This window comes from Tupaia chinensis, unplaced genomic scaffold (assembly GCF_000334495.1).
Source record: "Tupaia chinensis unplaced genomic scaffold, TupChi_1.0 Scaffold000550_1, whole genome shotgun sequence".
NCBI classification, from domain to species: domain Eukaryota; kingdom Metazoa; phylum Chordata; class Mammalia; order Scandentia; family Tupaiidae; genus Tupaia; species Tupaia belangeri.
The window spans coordinates 778066-800166 of NW_006160062.1; the positions used below are offsets into that span (position 1 = coordinate 778066).

The 22101-nt window shown below is 43.9% G+C and overlaps 1 protein-coding gene across 5 annotated transcripts in view; it reads left to right on the top strand.

Moving 5' to 3' along the window:
- The window catches only part of SLC35D4 (solute carrier family 35 member D4), a 127822-nt gene that overhangs the window by 24484 nt on the left and 81237 nt on the right, over window positions 1-22101 (top strand). For all 5 annotated transcript variants that reach the window (XR_001371064.2, XM_006157660.3, XM_014591294.2 and 2 more), the window contains 2 exons: window positions 3579-3660; window positions 17019-17096. Coding sequence is in view for 4 of the 5 variants with exons in the window: in XM_006157660.3 (XP_006157722.1) it covers window positions 3579-3660; window positions 17019-17096 (160 nt within the window). In the remaining variant the exon portion in view is untranslated. The remainder of the gene's footprint in view (window positions 1-3578; window positions 3661-17018; window positions 17097-22101) is intronic.

Consider the following 22101-nt stretch of genomic DNA (forward strand, 5'->3'; position numbering starts at 1 on the left):
TCTTATCTATACTGTAGGCAGAGCACCTTTTCTTTCCTTTTTTAAAAAGAATAATTAATTTTTAATTTTAGTTATTATTATTTTATTTGACCAGAGAGAGACAGAGAGAGAGAGAGGGAAAATGAGAAAACAAGCTGTCAGGTCTGGGATTTGAACCATGGTTGACCATGTGAGAGTATAGTGCCCCAACCACCATGTCATCTGCTAGCCCCAGAGCAATATGCAAATCAGATCATGTTATACCTTTTTTTACCTCTGGGTTTGTCCCTCCCCTTACTCAAGCTACACTCATCCTCCAAACTCCTTTTCCCATAGGACCTTTACGCATGCTATATTTAAATTGTCTGTAATGTCGTGTGTCCCTTGCGCTGTCCTTCCCCCATCTCCTATGTCTAGTTTAAACTTTGGATTTTTATCTCAAACATCACATATCTGGGGAAGTTTAAAAACATTTTTTTAAAATTACTACTGATTAAGGCAGAGCTTTTGTGGTTATAGCATAGTCATTTGGTCTATTTTGTAGCATTTATCAATATAGTATTTTACATGTATTTTATATGAGGAAAACACAGTTCCCACCCTTGTAAGACTTATACTGTGTTTGAGGGTGAGGGAGACAATAATATCTTCCACTATCTGACTCATTATCAGACAGTGGGTCATTTGGAATATAATCAGGGAATCCTCTTTAGATGAAATAATCTATTTGTGTTCATTTAAGACACATAAATATGCATTAGTTTACCAATCTTTTGTTAAGAATTTGCACCTGTGTGTGGGTTGTTGACTGGTGCTCCCTCAGGTCTTTTCTTACATAAACTACACTTCTCCTGTGCTCTCTGACTTTCAGTTGAAGTATATTCTTAAAAGTGAAATAAGAACCTGGATACTTTCAAACAATACAAGTCCAGAGCCCCTTTGGTTCTTTATTCCTTTTCCATTTAGCCCTATCCTTTCACACCTGCCTTGCTGTACCTGTTTTCAGGCACACATATTTATCATTCTTTTTTTTTTTTTTTTTTTTTTTTTTTTGAGAGGTTTTTGCTATAGGGCACATGCACTCGCCAGAAAGACAGAGAGAGATAGAGAAATAGAAAGTGAGAAATCATCCCTCAGGGGGGATGGCCACGCCACAATCCCTTCTCCTCCATTCTCCTCCCAGGATCTTGGGCACGCACGCACACGCGCTGGGCATGAGTTTAAGCCACTGGGTCCGGAACTCGAACCGTGCTCAGCTAATGTGGGAGTCTTAACGACATAGCCATTACACCAACTGCTGGTCCCTTTATTTATTATTCTTGAAAGCAACTCTGGTGTGCATTGGAGGAAGGCAGCTGTCTCCTGATGACTGCTCAGAAGGGGCTCTGCAGCCTGCTACCTCTCCTGCAGGTGTCTGAAGTTCCACCACTTGCTTTGACCCCGTGCCTGGGTCATAGTCCTACATTTGAAGACAAACGCTCACGCAGCTGTCTGGTAGCAGTTCCGAGAAGTCTCTTTAGCTTAACCAAAACTGTGTGTGTTCTTTCTAGTTAAAGTTATTTCTTTATATTTTAGGGTAGACGAATTGAAACAAAGATGTTCCCTACCTGTGTTTTCTTTAGCTTGTGTCCATAGCCACTTGGGTACTTGTATCTCTTAAGCATATGGAGCTGGACAGGAGTTTTATTTGCTTATTTTGAGAGGGAATAAGATATGACTGTTTTGGCTCTAGAGTCCTGGTCCCCCTACAGCTAGACTAGCTGCTATTTCACCAATGCCCCCTCCTTCCTCTGCAGCAGTCTGCTGGGCTTCTTCCTCCTGGTCATGGACCTGTATCCTGTCTCTGTTGCTCATGTGAGCTTAATATTGTGACCCATTGGGATGGAGGATGGCATCCTCCTTTCTCTGTTCACTTTTGTGCTGAGGCTGCAGGCATCTGTTATTTAGTGGGACTGGTGATAACAGAGAATATTCTTCAGATACTTAGCTGCTTGGTCTGCTATCAGAGCAAACTCATATCATATTTTCAGCTTAACTCTTTATATGTCAGTGTCTTCCATTAGATTATGAGGTCCATGAGGACAGAGTAATAAAAAGATGGTGGGAAAATAAGGCTTGAGGCTTAGCTGTGGTGGCACTTGCTGCTAAGACCTGTGTTTCACAGGCTGGAGTCACATGAGAGGCCCAGGCTTGATTCCTGGTCCAGAATAAAGGTTGAGCATGGCGGCGCACACCTGTAACTCCAGTGACTTAGGAGGCTGAGGCAGGAGCATCGTGAGCTCAAGCCTGGCCTGGGCAGCATAGTGAGATCTGGTCTGAAAAAGAACCAGCTGTAGTGGTACATGCCTATAGTCTCAGCTGGGAGGCTAAGGCAGAAAATTCTTGACATGGTGAAGCCTGGTCTAAAAAACTAGTGAGGTTTTAGAGCCAAAGAGACCTGCATTCAAATTCTGCCCGTGCCATTTATCAGACGTACTAACTATAGGCAAATGACTTAAAATTCTTTGTTCCTCAGTTTCATCTGCACAAAGAGGTAGTAGTAATACCTTCCTCAGAAGATTGTTGTCTAGATTTTCTTTCTCCTTAGTTTTTATTTTTTTGCCATAGGGTGTATGCACTAGAGAATGAGGGGGAAAAGTGAGAAATCACCTTCTTCCCAGGGAGGATGGCCACGCTGTAATCCCTTTTTCTTTAGTCACGTCTTACGATTTGGGGCATGCACACACACATACCCAACATTCTTTTTTTTTTTTCCTCTCTCTCTCCGAGAGGTTCCCCTGTTTTACACCCAGCTGAACTGTACATCCACTCCTTATTTTACTCTCTACTTTCTTTTTACTTTACTCTCTTATTTCCCGCCAAACTCTTGAGTTTCCACTTGTTTTATCTTCTGTACTCGGGTCCCTGTTCGGGCATTACATGCCCCAGCCCTAGGACTAAGAGATAGGGTATCCAGAGGGGAAGGGCTGTGGACTGAGAAAGGACAGACAGAGAAAAGCAGGGGTCGGGTGGAGAACTCTGTGGCTGCCCGGAGTTATTTTGAAACTGCTAGGTTCAGGACTTGAACTGCTGTTGGCCATGTGGGTGTCCAGTGCCTTAACCGCCACACCACCTGCTGACCCCTGTTGTACAGATTTTTAAAAGATACATGTAGCATATTGCCTGGTTTGTTGCAAGTTTACTCAATAAATGTTGACTGTGGTGTCTTTTTGATATATATAATTCTAGGTAAATAACCTTTTTAAAGATTATTTTAAAAAATTTGGTGTAGATTCAAAACTTCTGGCCTACTTGAAATCTAAAAACTAATATATAATGCTCTTAAGAAAAATAAGACCTCTTTGTCTCCCAGCCTGTGACAAGGCCTTTTACATTTCCACCTCTAGGATCAGCAATGCCAGGCAGGTGGCAAAGTGACAGGGCTTAGAGGTAGGATGGCTTCTGCTTTTTCAGTCTTTCAAATGGATATGCCCATATTTTGCTTAACAAGTCTGTCAGAGATGTCTAGACAATTCCCTTTGCTGTAGTTGGAGCATATGAAGAGTCAGCCCTTCTAGCTAGGTCTTTTTTTTTAACATAAAGTATATCCCTCTCTCTAGATCTGATGTTTTGAGGTGGCTTCCTGCGTCAGTGCTGTTTGTGGGTATAATCTATGCTGGGTCCAGAGCTTTGTCCAGACTGGTAAGTGTTAGAATATTGGGAGTGACTACTCCTATCTCCTCTTCCCCTTTGTATTCTTTTTGTGTGTTTGTTTTTTAAATGTTAGTGCATGCACACATGAGGAAGGGTTGGGGTGGGAGGAGCCAGAGTGAGAGACACCTTTGACAGGGACTTGTCAAGCTGTCTTCCTTTTTCTTAGTTTACCAGTTTCTCAGGATTCCGGGTACCCACACATGCATACCTGGTATAATTTCAGGCCAACCTGGGGATCTCAACCTATCGCTGCCATATGGCTTCCAGCTTTGCAGGCACTTGCATGATCTCTGTGCCATAGCAGCTGGACCCCAGTTCGCATTTTAACCTGTGCCTTGCATTAATAGGGATGCTGATAATAGGTGGCCAAAACCTCTCAAAACTCAATAGTAAATGTCAGTTTAGTACATTCTCAGGCAGATGAGAAGTTCAGTAACCTAGAACAGTGCTTTCTGGAGTGTGATTTACCAGAGGGCCCATGCACTCACTAGAGAGATGAGAGAAAACAGGCAGCGGGAGAAATTATCCTCCCAGTGGGGCATGGTTAATGCTGTAGCTCCTTTTGCATTTCTCCATCTTGTCAGGATTTGGGAGATGCATACACATAAGCTCAGTTTTTCAAGCTGCTGGGGCTGAAATTTGAACCACACCATTTTGGCTACGTGGGATTCAGTTCCCTTTAGTACCAGGCCACCGGGTCATGATGTCATGGTCCACCCCCAGTATCAGCAAGCCCAGATCTGGCATGCATACGTACATCTGGTGTAACCAGGGAGGTCTTGAGTGCTGAACCCAGGACCTTTCCCATCTGAGTCCAGCAGTGCCACTACTGTGCCACCACCTGGTCTCAGTGTGCCAATCTCTTTGTTACCGGTCCATGAAAAGATTCTGCCAGGATGTACGTCAACTTTAGTACTAAGCACATTGTTTAGCTGACCTGGTTTTTCGCTTGTTTTTGTTTGTTTGTTAATTTTAATAGCAGGACATTTTGAAAAAGGAAGTAGTGGGGCTGGCAGGTGGCGTGGTGGTTAAGCGCACCAGACTCCCACATGGCCAACCGCCATTCGAGTCCCAGACCTGATAGCTTGCTTTCTCACTTCCCCCCTCTCCCTCTCTTTCTTTCTGTCGCTCTGTCTCTCTGGTCAAATTTACAAAAAAAAAAAAAAAGTAAATAAATAAAGTTTAAAAAAATAATTCTTTAAAATGAAAAAAGGAAGTAGCACATTGGTTTACATTCTTTTGTACGCTCCTTATCTTTGGAAAACCCAGCACTCTGAGTGGCATTTACCTAGATCAAGGCCTTCTTATCTCTCTCTTTTTTTAATTTGCTAGAGGGCACAGGTGTTTGCCAGTGAGAGACAGAAAATGAGAGAAAGGAGAAAGCTCTCTCCAATGGTGGATGGTCATGCCACAATCCCTTCTGCCTCCATTTCTCAATCCTGTTGAGATTTTGGGCACACATATGCACATGTCCAAAGTGTTTTCAAACTGCTGGGTCCACCACACATTGGGTGATATGGGATCTGGCTCTCTTAGCTACCAGTGCATGAGGCCAGCCCTGAGCACAACCTTCTTCAGTAGGTAAAAAGAAGCTGTTGCAATTCAAATTCTTTGAACAAAGAGAAACAACTGAAAACCAAATACCAAATTAGAGTGGGAGGAGGGCAGAAAGGAGACACTGATTATTGTTTTTTAGTAAAAGAACTCAACAGGCATCTTTTCTTTGTTCTCTGAGTTCTTTGTTTTTGCATAGTTGCTTAGAAATTCATGGGGTGTATAAACATGAGGCACTGGTACAGTTTGTGTTGGATCGAAAACAGATATTAACATGCTGTGCCAAGCTGTCAGCTGTATGAATCCGTAAGGAATTGGGGGAAAAGTACTCAGTTAAAATTCTGGGTATATTGTTATGCAAAACATGTTCCGGGTAGCTCTGCTGCAGAAAGGTCTCCTTTCCTGATGAGGCCTTGACAGTCTGTTCTGATGTGTGCTCCTGGGAGGAAGCCGACTTAACTCTGTAGATAACAGAGAGAAGAAGAGTTCTTTGTTGATTTTTCTTTTTCTTTCTTTTTTTCTTTTCCAATTTGCCAGAGGATGCATGAACTCCAAAGAGAAACAGAGAGAGAGAGAGAAAGTGAGAAAGCACCCCTTATAGGGAATGGTCATGTAGTAATCCTTTCTCCATTTCTCCTTTTGGGATTTTGGGCACATGTGCATGTGGGCCTGACTTGTTTTTCTCTGTCTCTGTCTGTGTCTCTCTCACTTGTGAAATAAAATAAAAATAAATTTAATAAAAGGAATTAAAAGCAGAGACATAAAAAGATGCTTGTGTATCCATGTCCATTTGAGTATTATCTATAATAGCCAAAAGGTGAAAGCAATGCAAATGTCCATCAGTGGATTAATAGATAAACAAAATGGAGTGTATACATACAGCGGAAACTTATTCAGCCTTAATATGAAAGCACTAACAGGAAAACTTCAGGGGCCAGCAGATGGCGTGGTGGTTGAGGTCCTGGACCTCCGCATAGCTAACCACAGTTCGAGTTCTGAACCTGGTGAGTTGAAAATCACGCTAGGTGTGTGTGAATGCATACCCAAAATCCCGAGAGGAGAATGGAGAAGGGATTATGGCATCGCCATCCTCCCTCAGGGGTGATTTCTCACTTTCCATCTCTCTGTCTTCTGTTCGCTGTCTCTTTGGTGAACACACACACACTATGGCTGGCAAAAAAAAAAAAAAAAAAAAAAAAAAAAAAAAAAAAAAAAAAATTAAAAAAACTTAAAAAAAAAAAAAGAAGGCAGGCTGTCTGTGATTGACTGAAGTGTAGCTGCTGTGATTTGCTGAAACTTAGCTACTTACTAAGGAACCAGATTTCTATGTGAGGTCTTGGTTAGCTTATGGAAACTAGAGCAGGAATACATTGGCTTTCCCAGGCTAATATACTTTTAACAAAAGAAAATCCTGTCACATACCACAACAGGGATGAGGACATTACACTGAATAAAATAATCTAGTCATAAAAAGACAGCTACCCTGTGATTCCACTTATGTGGGATACTTAGAGACGAAGGGAAGTCCACGTTTCATGGGTATAGACTTTCTGTTTTGCAAGATAAAGGGTCCTGGAAATGGATGGTGGTGATCATTGCACAGCAGTGGGAATGCACCTAATGCCACTGGACTGTATACTTACAACTGGTTAACATGATAAGTTTCATGTTAAATGTATTCACTATAGCTTAAGGAAAGCTGGGCTCTGGTAGAATGATATGAAAAGGAGAAGGTGATAATGTGTTCTTATCTCACTAAGAAGTCTTTTGGGGCGTTGTGAGATATGCATGTTTAGTTTAACTGGATTCATTATATGCACTTGGGGAGAAGCCCCCCAGAAATAGCAATTCACTGAGCGGGCAAGTCTGCCCACATTCCAGCTGAGCTTTATTCCACATTAGAGGACCTTTTCTTAGTCCCATGCATCTCTCTTTGGATTGGAATCTCGTCACACTGGAGGAGCTCCTGGTATTTAAGGTTTTTGCCGTAGGGCATGTGTGTTTGCCAGAGACAGAGACAGTGAGAGGGGAAGTGAGAAATCACCCCCTGGGGAGGATGGGCACTGCTGCAATTCTTTCTCCTCCATTCTCCTCCTGGGATTTTGGGCATGCATGTACATGTGCCTGGTGTGATTTTTCAAGCTGCCGGATCCAGGACTTGAACCATGGTCAGTCGTGTGGGAATCCAGCATTGTAACCACTATACCACCTACTGACCTGGCTCCTGGTATTTTAACAATTTTAATTGTTTTCATACAAGAAGGCCCCCAAACACAAATCAGTTACTTTTTGTGATGCACAAAGGAAGGGCAGAGAAGGCCTCTAAGCTTGCCCTGGAGATACACTGGGAAAGGGCAATCTTGTCCTCTCCCCTCAAGGCATTTATCTAATGACAGAATAATAAGATGTAAATAGACAATGTACTTTATAAAAATCATTTTGTGAATATTCACATGTATGTATGCACACGTATGTATATATTCACTTAAATACCTCGCCATACTCCAAACAGGACATGTTGTAAGTTATTAAAAATAATTACAATCAATGGGACCAGTAGTTAGCATAATGGCTATGTCACTGGACTCCCATGTAGTCAACCGCGGTTTGCGTCCCGGACCCGGTCGCTTAAAACTCAGCCAGGTGCGTGTGTGTGCGTGCCCAAGATCCCGAGAGGAGAATGGAGGAGAAGGGATTGTGGCATGGGGGATGATTTCTCACTTTCTCTTTCTCTGTCTCTCTCTGTCTGTCTGGCAAGCGCACACGCCCTATAGCAAAAACCTCTCAAAAAAAAAAAACTTTCTGTTTTGCAAGATAAAGGGTCCTGGAAATGGATGGTGGTGATCATTGCACAGCAGTGGGAATGCACCTAATGCCACTGGACTGTATACTTACAACTGGTTAACATGATAAGTTTCATGTTAAATGTATTCACTATAGCTTAAGGAAAGCTGGGCTCTGGTAGAATGATATGAAAAGGAGAAGGTGATAATGTGTTCTTATCTCACTAAGAAGTCTTTTGGGGCGTTGTGAGATATGCATGTTTAGTTTAACTGGATTCATTATATGCACTTGGGGAGAAGCCCCCCAGAAATAGCAATTCACTGAGCGGGCAAGTCTGCCCACATTCCAGCTGAGCTTTATTCCACATTAGAGGACCTTTTCTTAGTCCCATGCATCTCTCTTTGGATTGGAATCTCGTCACACTGGAGGAGCTCCTGGTATTTAAGGTTTTTGCCGTAGGGCATGTGTGTTTGCCAGAGACAGAGACAGTGAGAGGGGAAGTGAGAAATCACCCCCTGGGGAGGATGGGCACTGCTGCAATTCTTTCTCCTCCATTCTCCTCCTGGGATTTTGGGCATGCATGTACATGTGCCTGGTGTGATTTTTCAAGCTGCCGGATCCAGGACTTGAACCATGGTCAGTCGTGTGGGAATCCAGCATTGTAACCACTATACCACCTACTGACCTGGCTCCTGGTATTTTAACAATTTTAATTGTTTTCATACAAGAAGGCCCCCAAACACAAATCAGTTACTTTTTGTGATGCACAAAGGAAGGGCAGAGAAGGCCTCTAAGCTTGCCCTGGAGATACACTGGGAAAGGGCAATCTTGTCCTCTCCCCTCAAGGCATTTATCTAATGACAGAATAATAAGATGTAAATAGACAATGTACTTTATAAAAATCATTTTGTGAATATTCACATGTATGTATGCACACGTATGTATATATTCACTTAAATACCTCGCCATACTCCAAACAGGACATGTTGTAAGTTATTAAAAATAATTACAATCAATGGGACCAGTAGTTAGCATAATGGCTATGTCACTGGACTCCCATGTAGTCAACCGCGGTTTGCGTCCCGGACCCGGTCGCTTAAAACTCAGCCAGGTGCGTGTGTGTGCGTGCCCAAGATCCCGAGAGGAGAATGGAGGAGAAGGGATTGTGGCATGGGGGATGATTTCTCACTTTCTCTTTCTCTGTCTCTCTCTGTCTGTCTGGCAAGCGCACACGCCCTATAGCAAAAACCTCTCAAAAAAAAAAATCACAATCAAAACAAGATAACCACTTTTATGAAGAGAATTTTGGAAGAAATTTAGGCAAAAGGTCGCAAGTAGAATGAGATGAAATCGCAGATTTAGCACATAGACATTTGTCGTAATATCTCACAACATAAATAAAATTGTGCCTTGAATTCAGCCCTCTGCTTTCTGAAGCCAAATAAAAGTTACAAGACTCTCAGTGCTTATAAGGTAATAGCAGGTGGTGTGGTGGTTAAGGGCGCTAGACTCCCACATGGCCGACTGTGGTTCAAGTCCCAGACCCTCTCTCTCTCTATCCCTCTGGTCAAATTTAAATAAATAAATAAAGTTAAATAAAATAAATCTTAAAAAGATACATAATAGTGGAGCCACTGCTGAAGAAAAGCAAAGTTCTTGCTCTCAGGTCTAAGTGAAAGTTTTTCTGGGTCCTCATTGAAGGGTAGTGGACAATGGGGGGGGGGTCAGGTGTTTCATAACATGTGCGACAGTAACCAAATATCTAGTATTCTTAGTGCATTCAGAGGCTGATGACAGAGAACAATTTGAAAGGAGCAGTTCTCTGCAGGTAAAAGCCACAGGTCTCTGGTTATCTGGCTACTCATGGTGGGAAGTCTACCCTTGGACAATGCTCTAGGAACATCCTTTCTTGCATGCCTGACTCTGATAGAAATTGGGCAGTCAACAGTTCAGTTATTTTCTTTGGCAAGGGCCTGGAGTAGAGTTATTTCATAGTGTAGATTAAGGATATACCTACACATGTTAAAAAAAAAAAAAAAAAAACACCCAAAGAGGAGAAGGTAGGATTAACATTCTTTTACAAAAATTGAGAAGCTGACCCAGGACTTGTACTTAAAGCAGGGAATCATCCTCTTCTCTGTAGACCCACGCCTGTGCCTGTGGGCAGGGCCGTTGTTTTTCATAGAAACTATTCAACTCAGTTCCAACACCTGAACAAATAACAAGCCTTCAGAATTCCACCCAGAGAAGCATGGGAATAATGAAATTTCTAAGTAATAGTTACCAATTTCTCCTCGTCATCAGAAAACAGTTTCAATGGTACATGGCTGAAACATTGAATTTTAAACTGATGAACTCTATAAATAAGTTAGTTGTAAATTGCACCCCTAAGTAGTTAAATTAATTGGTCCACAGTGTAGTTGAATTTGGTCAATTACTTTTTGACAGACTTATGTCAATCTCTCTTTCTCTCTCTTTCACTCTTACTTTCTCTGTCTCCAAAAGAAAGAAATACATTTTTTAAAAAGGATGGTTTGGGCTTTATGGTAGTTTCTGGAGAAATATGGTAGGACCTTTTGTTGTTGAGTCATTCTTAGAGTCTTGACTATATAGAAAAACATACCTACTTTTTTTTCTTTTTAAAATTTGCTATAGGGTATGTGCACTTGGGTGGTGGTGGAGGGAGAAAGAGAGTGTGGAAATCTTCTCCTTCCCCCGGGGGTGGGGGGGGTGCCATGCCACAATCCCTTCTTCATTCTCTTCTCAGGACTTTGGGGATATACGCAGATGCACCTGGCTTGTTTTTCGTCACTGGGTTTGGGACTTGAATGGCACAGTCGGCCATGTAGGGTCCAGCTTGCCTTAACCAGCATACCTCCTGGATGGCCTGCGAAAGCCACTTTAAATAAGGTCTTAATTTGATAAGATTTAAGTTACCCTTTGATATTTTGCCTTAATGTGCCACGTGATTAGCCTGTCCAAGATTTTCTTTTGCCCCCTCAAGCCAAGGACTCGAAGTAGGTTCTCTAAGCCAGAACTGTTTACCTAGGGTGGTCCTCAGCGGAGACTGCCGAGGGTGAGGCGATCAGCTAATAATATTAACAACCTTCCTGTGGTGCTCTTGCATACTGCGCAGATCCATACAATTTATTTTTAAAATCTGTTAGAGGGTAATCTCCAGTTGCCAGAGAGAGGAAAAAGCATCCCTCATAGGGAATAGTCATGTCCCAATCTCTTCTCCATTCCTCCTCCTTTTCAGGATTTTGGGCACACACACATGTGGCCTGGCATTTTTCAAGCCACCATGTCTGGACTCGAACCATGTGGAGTCCAACTGTTTTAAGCTCCATGCCACTGGCTGCCCTTCTCCCACCTTTTCAATTTGCTAGTACACTTAAGTACTTGCTGGAGAGAGACACAGAGAGCGGAGGAACATGAAAGCAGCTCTTCCCACTTCCGCCCTTCTCCATCTTTTCCTCCTGGGAGTTTGGGCACGCAAGCACGCACACTTGCCCAGTGTGTTTCTCAATGGGTCCAGGACTTAACCAGGGCAGTCAGCCATGGGGATCCAGCCCACCTTACTCACCACACCATGGCTGGCCTGCTCCTTATTTCCTACAGGATTCCAGCCCTTCCTCCCAGCAGCTCCAGGTTGTAGATTCTGTTACCCTGTACTACCAGGGAGGGAATGAAAATTCTCATCAGTCCCTTGCTCCACTACCCGATGGTGGAGCTGGAGCTTCCTGACAGAACCTGTACTCTTATTCTTTATCTTTTTCTGCCTTCCAGTAAACATCATTATCACCATTAATAAAGACAGTAAAGGAACTGTTTGATGTTTGCCCCTTAAGCCTTCCCTCTCACCCTGTCAAGATGACCTATCAAAGAGAGACAGCTATTCTTAGCAAACAGCCCAGCAGTGGGAAATGTGCAGTGGATACCTGTGTATCCTAATAACCTGCAGAGGTGTTATTATTATTATTATTTTTAATTTCCAGAGGATGCATGTACCTGCCAGAGAGAGAGAAAGGTAGAGAGAGAGTAAAACGATGACCCCCATGAGGTGTGGTCATGCTGCAATCTCTTCCACTCTGATTACTCTCTTTTTATCTTTGGGGATGCACACTGATGCACCTGGTAAGTTTTTCAAGCCACTGTAGTGGGACTCAAACCATGGTCATTCATGTGGGACCCAGATTCTTTAACCACTAGCTAGTCTACATGGCCAGCCCCATTACAGTTTTTTTGTATCTTCTCTCATTGTTTTTGTTTTTGTTTTTGTGTGTGTGTGTGTATGTGTTTATGTGTTTGTATATATGTGTAATCTTGATCCCAGTTATCCAAATGTTTACTACAGTTCAGTCTCCTAAATATTTCCTTTATGTGGCCACTTTTTTCTGTCTTCACTGCCACCGTCTGTCACTCCTTATATTAGTTTGCTGTGGCTGTTGTAACAAATTACCATGTACCTGAGTGGTTTAAAACAGCAGAAACTGGGGCCAGCAGGGTGACGTGGTGGTTAAAGGTGCTGGACTCCAACATGGCCGACCATGGTTCAGTGGCTTGCTTTCTCACTTTTACTCTCTCTCTGTCCCTCTCCAGTCAAATTAAAGTAAATAAATAAAATAATTCTTTAACAAGAAAAAACACACACACACACAAAACAGCAGAAGCCGAGACCATCAGATGGCATAATGGTTTTGTTGCTGGATTTCCATGTAATTACTATGGTTTGAGTTCCAGACCCAGTGGCTTAAAACTCATGCTGGGTGCATTTGCATGCATGCCCAAAATCCCAAGAAGAGAATGGAAGAGAAGGAATTGCAGCATGGCCATCCCCCTTGGGGAGGCAGGGAGTGATTTCCTGTCTTCTGTCTCTCTGTCTCTCTGGCGAGCAAACATACTCTAAGCAAAAATCTCTCTCTCTAAAAAAAAAACCCAAAAACAAACAAACAAACAAAAACATCTGTTAGAGGGTAATCTCCAGTTGCCAGAGAGAGGAAAAAGCATCCCTCATAGGGAATAGTCATGTCCCAATCTCTTCTCCATTCCTCCTCCTTTTCAGGATTTTGGGCACACACACATGTGGCCTGGCATTTTTCAAGCCACCATGTCTGGACTCGAACCATGTGGAGTCCAACTGTTTTAAGCTCCATGCCACTGGCTGCCCTTCTCCCACCTTTTCAATTTGCTAGTACACTTAAGTACTTGCTGGAGAGAGACACAGAGAGCGGAGGAACATGAAAGCAGCTCTTCCCACTTCCGCCCTTCTCCATCTTTTCCTCCTGGGAGTTTGGGCACGCAAGCACGCACACTTGCCCAGTGTGTTTCTCAATGGGTCCAGGACTTAACCAGGGCAGTCAGCCATGGGGATCCAGCCCACCTTACTCACCACACCATGGCTGGCCTGCTCCTTATTTCCTACAGGATTCCAGCCCTTCCTCCCAGCAGCTCCAGGTTGTAGATTCTGTTACCCTGTACTACCAGGGAGGGAATGAAAATTCTCATCAGTCCCTTGCTCCACTACCCGATGGTGGAGCTGGAGCTTCCTGACAGAACCTGTACTCTTATTCTTTATCTTTTTCTGCCTTCCAGTAAACATCATTATCACCATTAATAAAGACAGTAAAGGAACTGTTTGATGTTTGCCCCTTAAGCCTTCCCTCTCACCCTGTCAAGATGACCTATCAAAGAGAGACAGCTATTCTTAGCAAACAGCCCAGCAGTGGGAAATGTGCAGTGGATACCTGTGTATCCTAATAACCTGCAGAGGTGTTATTATTATTATTATTTTTAATTTCCAGAGGATGCATGTACCTGCCAGAGAGAGAGAAAGGTAGAGAGAGAGTAAAACGATGACCCCCATGAGGTGTGGTCATGCTGCAATCTCTTCCACTCTGATTACTCTCTTTTTATCTTTGGGGATGCACACTGATGCACCTGGTAAGTTTTTCAAGCCACTGTAGTGGGACTCAAACCATGGTCATTCATGTGGGACCCAGATTCTTTAACCACTAGCTAGTCTACATGGCCAGCCCCATTACAGTTTTTTTGTATCTTCTCTCATTGTTTTTGTTTTTGTTTTTGTGTGTGTGTGTGTATGTGTTTATGTGTTTGTATATATGTGTAATCTTGATCCCAGTTATCCAAATGTTTACTACAGTTCAGTCTCCTAAATATTTCCTTTATGTGGCCACTTTTTTCTGTCTTCACTGCCACCGTCTGTCACTCCTTATATTAGTTTGCTGTGGCTGTTGTAACAAATTACCATGTACCTGAGTGGTTTAAAACAGCAGAAACTGGGGCCAGCAGGGTGACGTGGTGGTTAAAGGTGCTGGACTCCAACATGGCCGACCATGGTTCAGTGGCTTGCTTTCTCACTTTTAATCTCTCTCTGTCCCTCTCCAGTCAAATTAAAGTAAATAAATAAAATAATTCTTTAACAAGAAAAAACACACACACACACAAAACAGCAGAAGCCGAGACCATCAGATGGCATAATGGTTTTGTTGCTGGATTTCCATGTAATTACTATGGTTTGAGTTCCAGACCCAGTGGCTTAAAACTCATGCTGGGTGCATTTGCATGCATGCCCAAAATCCCAAGAAGAGAATGGAAGAGAAGGAATTGCAGCATGGCCATCCCCCTTGGGGAGGCAGGGAGTGATTTCCTGTCTTCTGTCTCTCTGTCTCTCTGGCGAGCAAACATACTCTAAGCAAAAATCTCTCTCTCTAAAAAAAAAACCCAAAAACAAACAAACAAACAAAAACATGGCAGAAACCTATTTCCTCACAGTTCTGAAGGCCAGAAATCTGGAGTCAATGTAAGGAACTTTCAAAAATTTAATAAGATTAAAGTACACATTTATTTGGTGAAAGAAAGAAATCCATGCATAGATTTTTAGTATGTACTTTTCATGAACTTTTTTGAAGACCCTGAATCACAGGGCTGAAATTAAGGTGTTGACAGGTGCCCCCTCCTAGTCTTCAGGGCAGAATCGGTCCCTTACCTCTTCCAGCTTCTAGTGGCTGCTGTTTTGCCACAACACTCCAGCCTCAGATTTTTCTCTGTGCACATAACATCTCTGCCTTCTTCTTAAAAAGGTACATGTAACTGGATTTAGGGTCCACAAATAATCCAGGATAATGTCTCCATCGGTTTACTCACACTTGCCAAGATCCCTTGTTTCCATATATGGTAACCTTCACAGGTTCCAGGGATTGGGATGCGAATGTCTTTTGGAAGGGCCATTTATCTGCCTGCAACACCCCTGGACATTTGCAGTCATTTCTGCCTCCCATTCTATACCCTCTAGCCCAAGTTCCTCTACAAGTGTAGGTCATGTCAAGGTCTGCTTTAAAACTAATCACTGGTTCTTGTAGCCTCAGGACTGACCCATTCCTGGTGTGGCCCATGATTATCTCCCCACTTTCTTCTCCCTCCATCTTCCCCTTCCTCATTATGTTCCACTTGAGCTCAACTGCCCCCAGGTCCTATGTCTGCAGCACTTTCCTCCTCTTCTCTTTGTTTGGCTCATGCTAGGACATCACTTTGTTCTCATTTTTACTTTGAACTTCACTTTCTCCAAGGACACTTGCTTTCCCTGCCCTGGGTTAGGGACACCTTTTTGTCTGCTCTGTCTCACTGGTGGGACAGGCTTCCTATTGTGTGTCCATCTGGTCCACGGAATGTGCCTCCTATGCCAGACACACAGGAGACTTAACTGAGGTTTGCTGATGCTGATAGCTACAGCAAGGGAACCTCCCCATCACTCCGACTGAGAATAATGCCACAACAGAGTGTAATCCATGTAAGAGTTTTTACTGGAGAGATTATAAGTGTGTTGTAATCCATTTTGTGTTGCCGTAGCAGAATGTCACTGGCTGGGTAATTTATACTGAATAGAGATTTATTTCTTGCAGTTCCGTAGTCTGGGAAGTCCAAGATGGAGGACTTGCATCTGGAGAGGGCCTTCTTGCTTCATCATGACATAGTGGAAGCTATTGCATGGGCAGGAGAGTGTGTGAGAGAAAGAGAAGCCAAACTCACTTTTGTAACAAATCCATTTAAAAAAAAAATGACAGAGGACACATGCATGAGAGAGAGGGAGAGAGGGAAGGGGGAGGGGAGGAGGGGAAGAGGGGTGGGGAGAGACAAAGCATCCCCTAATGGAGCCTGGTAATGACATAATCCTTTTTCCTCCAATTTTCCGTCTCATCTGGATCCTGGGTATGTGTGTATGCCTGGAGTGTAAGCTGCCAGGGCCAGGACTTGAACTCTGGTTGGCCATGTGGGATCTGGCTTTCCCTGCACAGTGCTTAATTTCCATACTATGGGGCTGCCCCCAAATCTACTCTTGAGATGACAAACCCACTCCAGCAGTAAAGACAGTAATCATCCATGATGGGAGAATTCTTGTGGCCTTTTCACCTCATTTTCTTTTTTTTAGAATTATTTATTTTATTTTATTTGTTTATTTATTTATTTTGAATTTGACTATAGAGAGACAGAGAAAGTGAGAACTCAAGCCATCAGGTCTGGGACTCAGATGGCGGTTGGCCATGTAGAAGTCCAGCACCTTAACCACCATGCCACCTGCTGGCCCATCATCTCTTAAAGATCATACCTCCCAACACTTGCATTAGGGATTGGGTTCCCAACACCTGAACTTTGGGGACACATTCAAACCAGAGTAGTATGTAAATGCTAAAAGACTCCTCAGTCAGTCATTCTTTTCTTTCTTTCTCAGAGTCTCATTATATTGTAATCCTTCCTGCCTCAGCTTCTCAAGCAGCTGGGACTACGGGTGTGCACCACGGCACCTGGCTTCTTTCAGTGTGGACCAGGAATGAAATCTGAGCCTACCATGTGGCCTCAGCCTGCCAGTAGCAGTGCTAACTAGCATTTGGCTGGGTCTCACTGTCTTTATTTTTAAGGAAAATTCAAGAGTCGTGTAATTATGAGATCAAAGAAAATATAGTTACTCTTATCGTTCTGTTTTCTTTCAGGCCATTCCTGTGTTTCTTACTTTGCATAATGTAGCTGAAGTTATCATCTGTGGGTACCAGAAGTGTTTTCGGAAGGAGGTAAATGATCATACAAAACGATAGTTTTATTTCCCTTGCTTTAAATTTCAAAGAAACACTTTTCTTTTTATGGTTGAAAACCGTGTCTACCTTTTCCTGCCACCAGTCAAGATGGCCCTACAGTAGTTGCTCATTCAGGGAGCATGGTTAACCTCTCTTCAGTTCACCAGGACGACGGGGGAATGTTTATTGACGTGAATGGAACCCAACTCCAGGCCAGGGCTGCACCAGACCCAAAGGGGACAGAGAGAAAATTGCTGTGGGCCTGAGGGAGAGCACGCTACCCCAGCTAACCCCAGCACCACACAGAAACACGTGGCAGAGCTTCACACAGGGTGCTGGAGCGTTAGCACACCCTGGGGAAATTCGCTTTGCTTTCCAGTTTCAGCTCTGTCTCATGCCAGTCAGAACAAGTTTCCTCACCTTCTCTGTCTCCACCCATGAAAGGCAATAGTAACAAACCCCAACTCATAGAGTTGTTGGGAGGACACAACAGTGATGTGTTAAGGGCTTCAAGTGGTTTCTGGCATGTCTAGAGGTTCTGTATGTCAGCTACAATTATTCATGTTATTAGTGGTAGTTTTAATTGGGTTGTTCTTTTAGGAATTCCTTTTCTCTGATATCTGCCCATTTGGTTTATATCAGTTTTATGGACCTTAACTATAGAGAGGCTAGCTGGGTGGCCGCCATTCTTCTAGGTGTGCAGAGGGAGAGATGAAGTCCTGGCCACACCTGAGCTTTCTCTGTCATCCTCTGCTCCTCAGAGGCAGCTCCATCAGTTGTCCATCGTCTTTCTGCATCAGGAACCTCTCCCTCTTTGCAGGTTCATTTCTCTTAGCCCTTAAACATGCTCAGTGTTATCAGTCCACTTAGGATGGAATGGTCTCTGAGGGAAGGACTCACAAATACCCAACCTTGGCAGGCCATGTTTACAAAGGGACACTTCGCACAGGAAAATCAACATGCGCCTTTGCCTACGCATCTCCTTTCAGCTCTGCCTCATCTTGTCCTTTCCTTTCCCAGCCATAGGCCTTAGATAGGGTTGGGATAGTCCATAACCTCATGTCCCTCTCACCTACAGCTGCTCCTACTCTGCCCCCTTCATTATCCTGGCCCTGGTTGCATTCACCAATGGCTGCATCCGTACAGCTCTTTGTTGGATTTCACACCATTCTTCATCCTGCTCCCTTTTCTGGCATCTGTGAACCCCATTCACCTACACAGTCTCCTCTCTGCCTGGTTCTCTTCCTGAGTCTCAGCCCCCTGTCCTCCTCTTCTTGTTCCCTTGACTGCCTCTTCTGAGATTCCTAGAGCTGTCTACACACTTTCTGGACAGTGTCATCCACACCCATGGCACCAGCCATCTTCTGTTCACTGACAGCTTCTAAGTCCCCATCTCCAGCCCAGACTATCTCCTGAGCTCGAGTCCCCAGCAGAGCTTCATGCCCTCCCAGAGTATGTGAAATACAACGGAATCGGAGTAGAGCTGGTCCTTTCCCCCAAACCTGCTTCTTACTTGGTAATCCCAGTCCTGACCATCATCTGCCTTGTCAGAAGCCTCAGGATTCCTCAGACTTCCTGGTCTCCACATTCAGTCTATTCCCCAATCTGCCTCCTCCTCTCCACCCCCACTGCCTCCCTAGTTCAGGTCCTCCTCTCTTCTTCCAGGTCTCCTAGGTGGGGGCTGAGGAATGAGAGCTTGCGCCCCAGGTCTGCCTCCTCTTCCCCACCCCCACTGCCTCCCTAATTCAGGTCCTCCTCTCTTCCCGAGGTCTCCTAGCTGGGGGCTGAGGAATGAGAGCTTGCGCCCCAGAGCTTTCCATCACCAGATGTGGCTTGCAGGGAGCAGCCCTGCGCTTAGGTGACTGTCAGTTCTGTGCAGGCTGTCCCTGGGCAAAGGCTGCAGGTTGAGGCCTCTCAGCACTTTTGGCTGACCTCTGCACTATTGGTGGGAGGGTTTCTCTGACGTTTTACTTACCATACCAGCATGCAGTTTCCATATTTTGTCAATTCTGACATGTGCTTTTTTTTCTTTTTTTTCCATATCTAAGTTTATTCTTCTATTTTTTCCATGAGAGAGACAGAGAAAGAAAGAGAGAGAGGGGGAGAGACAGGTGCCCCCATTAGGGTCTTCACATTGCAGTCCAGTGCCAGCCAGCCCGGGTCATGGTCACCTACATACTTCACCGTCGCCTGACCCTTGTTTTGACAGTTTAACCTGTCCTAAACTCTGAGAGCCAGCGATATGTCCTTCAGTGGTGTCTGAGTCAGTGAGAAATGACAGTGTTTTCCCTGTGTCTCTGGACTATTTCCTTTGAGCCCTCCAGTGGTGAGGACTACATGGTGGATCTCTTCAGAGACCCTGGCTCCGCCCCAAGAACTGGTGCTGAACTAAAGTTACTAACTAGTCCCTGAAGGTTCAGATTCAGAAGCTCCCTGAGGACTTCGGGACACTGACTCACACTACTCGGATTCTAGAAGGCTTCTTATTCACAAAAGAGATATTTCCGTATTAATTTAGAAATGAAGATTCACCTGGTCTAGGGATGAGACTGAGGCATCTCCATAAGGTCTTGTCTCCTGATTGGCAGATCGGACCCTGTAGCCGAGGGTGGGTGTAGGACTTGGGGGAGATTTCCATCCAGCAGGGGCCCCTCTTCCACTTTAGACCAGGAGCCAAACTTTACCTCAGAGGACCCGTTCTTGGAAATAATTGGGTGTACACAAGAGTTTGAATCTTCAACCCCATTTTATCTCTAATACAAAACATTATCATTTTGTCTCAGGGCAAATCAGCACACAATTGAAGAGATAATATTTTTTTTAGTTATTAAAAAAACAAACAGGGCCAACAGGTGGCATGGAGGTTAAGGCAACTGGTTTCCCACATGGCTGACTACGTGGTCTGAGTCCTGGACCTGGCAGCTTGAGAATCATGCAGGGTGTCTCTGCAAGCATGTCCCAAATCCTGAGAGAAGAGTGGAGGAGAAGGGGGCATCTCTGCAAGCATGCCCCAAATCCTGAGAGAAGAGTGGAGGAGAAGGATTGCAGCGTGGCCATCCCTCTTGGAGTGTGATTTCTCACTTTCTTTCTGTCTCTCACTTTCTCTCCTTTTCTCCTCTGTCAGCACACGTGCCCTATAGCAAAACTAAAAAACAGAACCAAATAAACACCTTTTTTTTAAATGAAAGTAATTAGATGGAAGAAGTAGTAGAAGGTACAGAGAAAAAATAAAACCCTAGATGTCATATATGTTCCTATTTGCCTGAGGGAACCACTCTGCTTTTTCAGACATTTTTCCTGTGCTCATAGATAGGTGTATTTATACAAATGACAAAAAGACCTGCTGTTTTTCCATCGAACAGTTTGCTAGGAATCCCTGTTCACGTCCTTCCTCCACACTGGGTAAAGCACAGCATGTGGTCCCTACTCGTAGGCTTGCAGGTAGTATGTAGCCACGTGGCGTTAAACTCTGCTCAGTGATTGCTGCACTGTGTCCTTCATATTTCTTACATTCTGATCATGCAGCTGGGAGTCTCAGTGAGGTGATTCTAGATCATGAGGAACACAGTTGCATGCCACCTCACAGACAGTCAATGTTACACACATAATGGTCCACACAGCCTTCACTGTAGCATTGTCTGTGAGGTGGCACGCAACTGTGTTCCTCATGATCTGGAATCACCTCAGCAAGACTTGTTCAATGTTTAAGTATGTGCTAAATGTCGAACATTTTGCTAGTCTTAAAGCTGTGGAGACATAGAAGATACTTTGTACAGAACTCAGAATGGAATGGAGGAGCTGACGACTAGATTTGATATGAGCCACACTGAATAGGTAGGGATTTTCCAGTTGAAAAAGGGAAAGGGCACTCAGGCTGGCAGAGGAACACCAAATGAAGGTTAGTGTCCTATGGTGACCACTGGGGTGTCACTGCAGGACTGTCAGAAAGGCTGTGGTTGAAAAGGGACTGGTTCTGGGAAGGTTCAGGTCCTAGAGCCAGAATGCCTGGGCCCAGACCCTATGACTGTGGGCAACTTCCTTCATTCCTCAGGGTCTTGAGTGTTGTCATCTATAGCACGGGACCCATGACTGTTAATTAGCCCATAACTTTGTGAATGTGTGTAGGACGGGGCCTAGCGCAGAGTAAGTAGCCCTCAGAGTAAAGTTACCTCAGCCAGAGTAACATTAGCTCTTTCTTATCATTTTGGCACTGTGACTTTTAAAGAGTTATGTTGTCCCATTCAGAACTCCAAGATACTATTGGGACTTATTACTAGGCTGTTTTGGATGGAGTGGCCTGAAAAGGTGACTGCCCCTATATTAACTCCTCAGTTGGTTTCAGAGTCCTCGGGGACTGGAGCTAAGTAATCAACATATTACTTATTTTCACTCTCCCAATCCCACATTCTGGTCTCTGTTAGTCAGAATGAGTTTAAAATGAAAAAATCAATCCCCTTTCATGGAAGGGGTGAACTCTTTCAGCACTGATTTATTACCTTGTAAGCTCTGGACCAGTTACTGGGAGAACGTGTTATTCATGGAAGAGTTGGAGTACCCCTTTAGTCTCCATTTTCTCTATGCCTGTTCTTGCACTAGAATGTGAGATTTTGGTAACAATTAGCTCAGAATCTTTGTGTAATGCGGTTTACCATGCTGGGGGCACTTACGTAGTTATTGCGAGCCCAATCCCCTTGGCCCTTTATCCCTCTGCACTTACAGGATGTTCCACCAGGTGGCAGCACAGTCATGGCTGGCCTTGTTTCCTGTAGAGGGGCCTTCAAAAGGCTCGTGGAAAAATGGAATGAAAGCATGAGCTGATTTTGGTGCAAAAAATTTTTGAAACCCATACATAGTTTCTTCATAATACTTGCTTTTCATGAACACATTCAAGATCTCTTCATATATAAAAAAATTGTGTATTTATATTATACACTATAATGTATAATTTACATACACTATAATGTTTAACTTAATCCTGGCCCACGTCTGGTAGAAGTGAGAG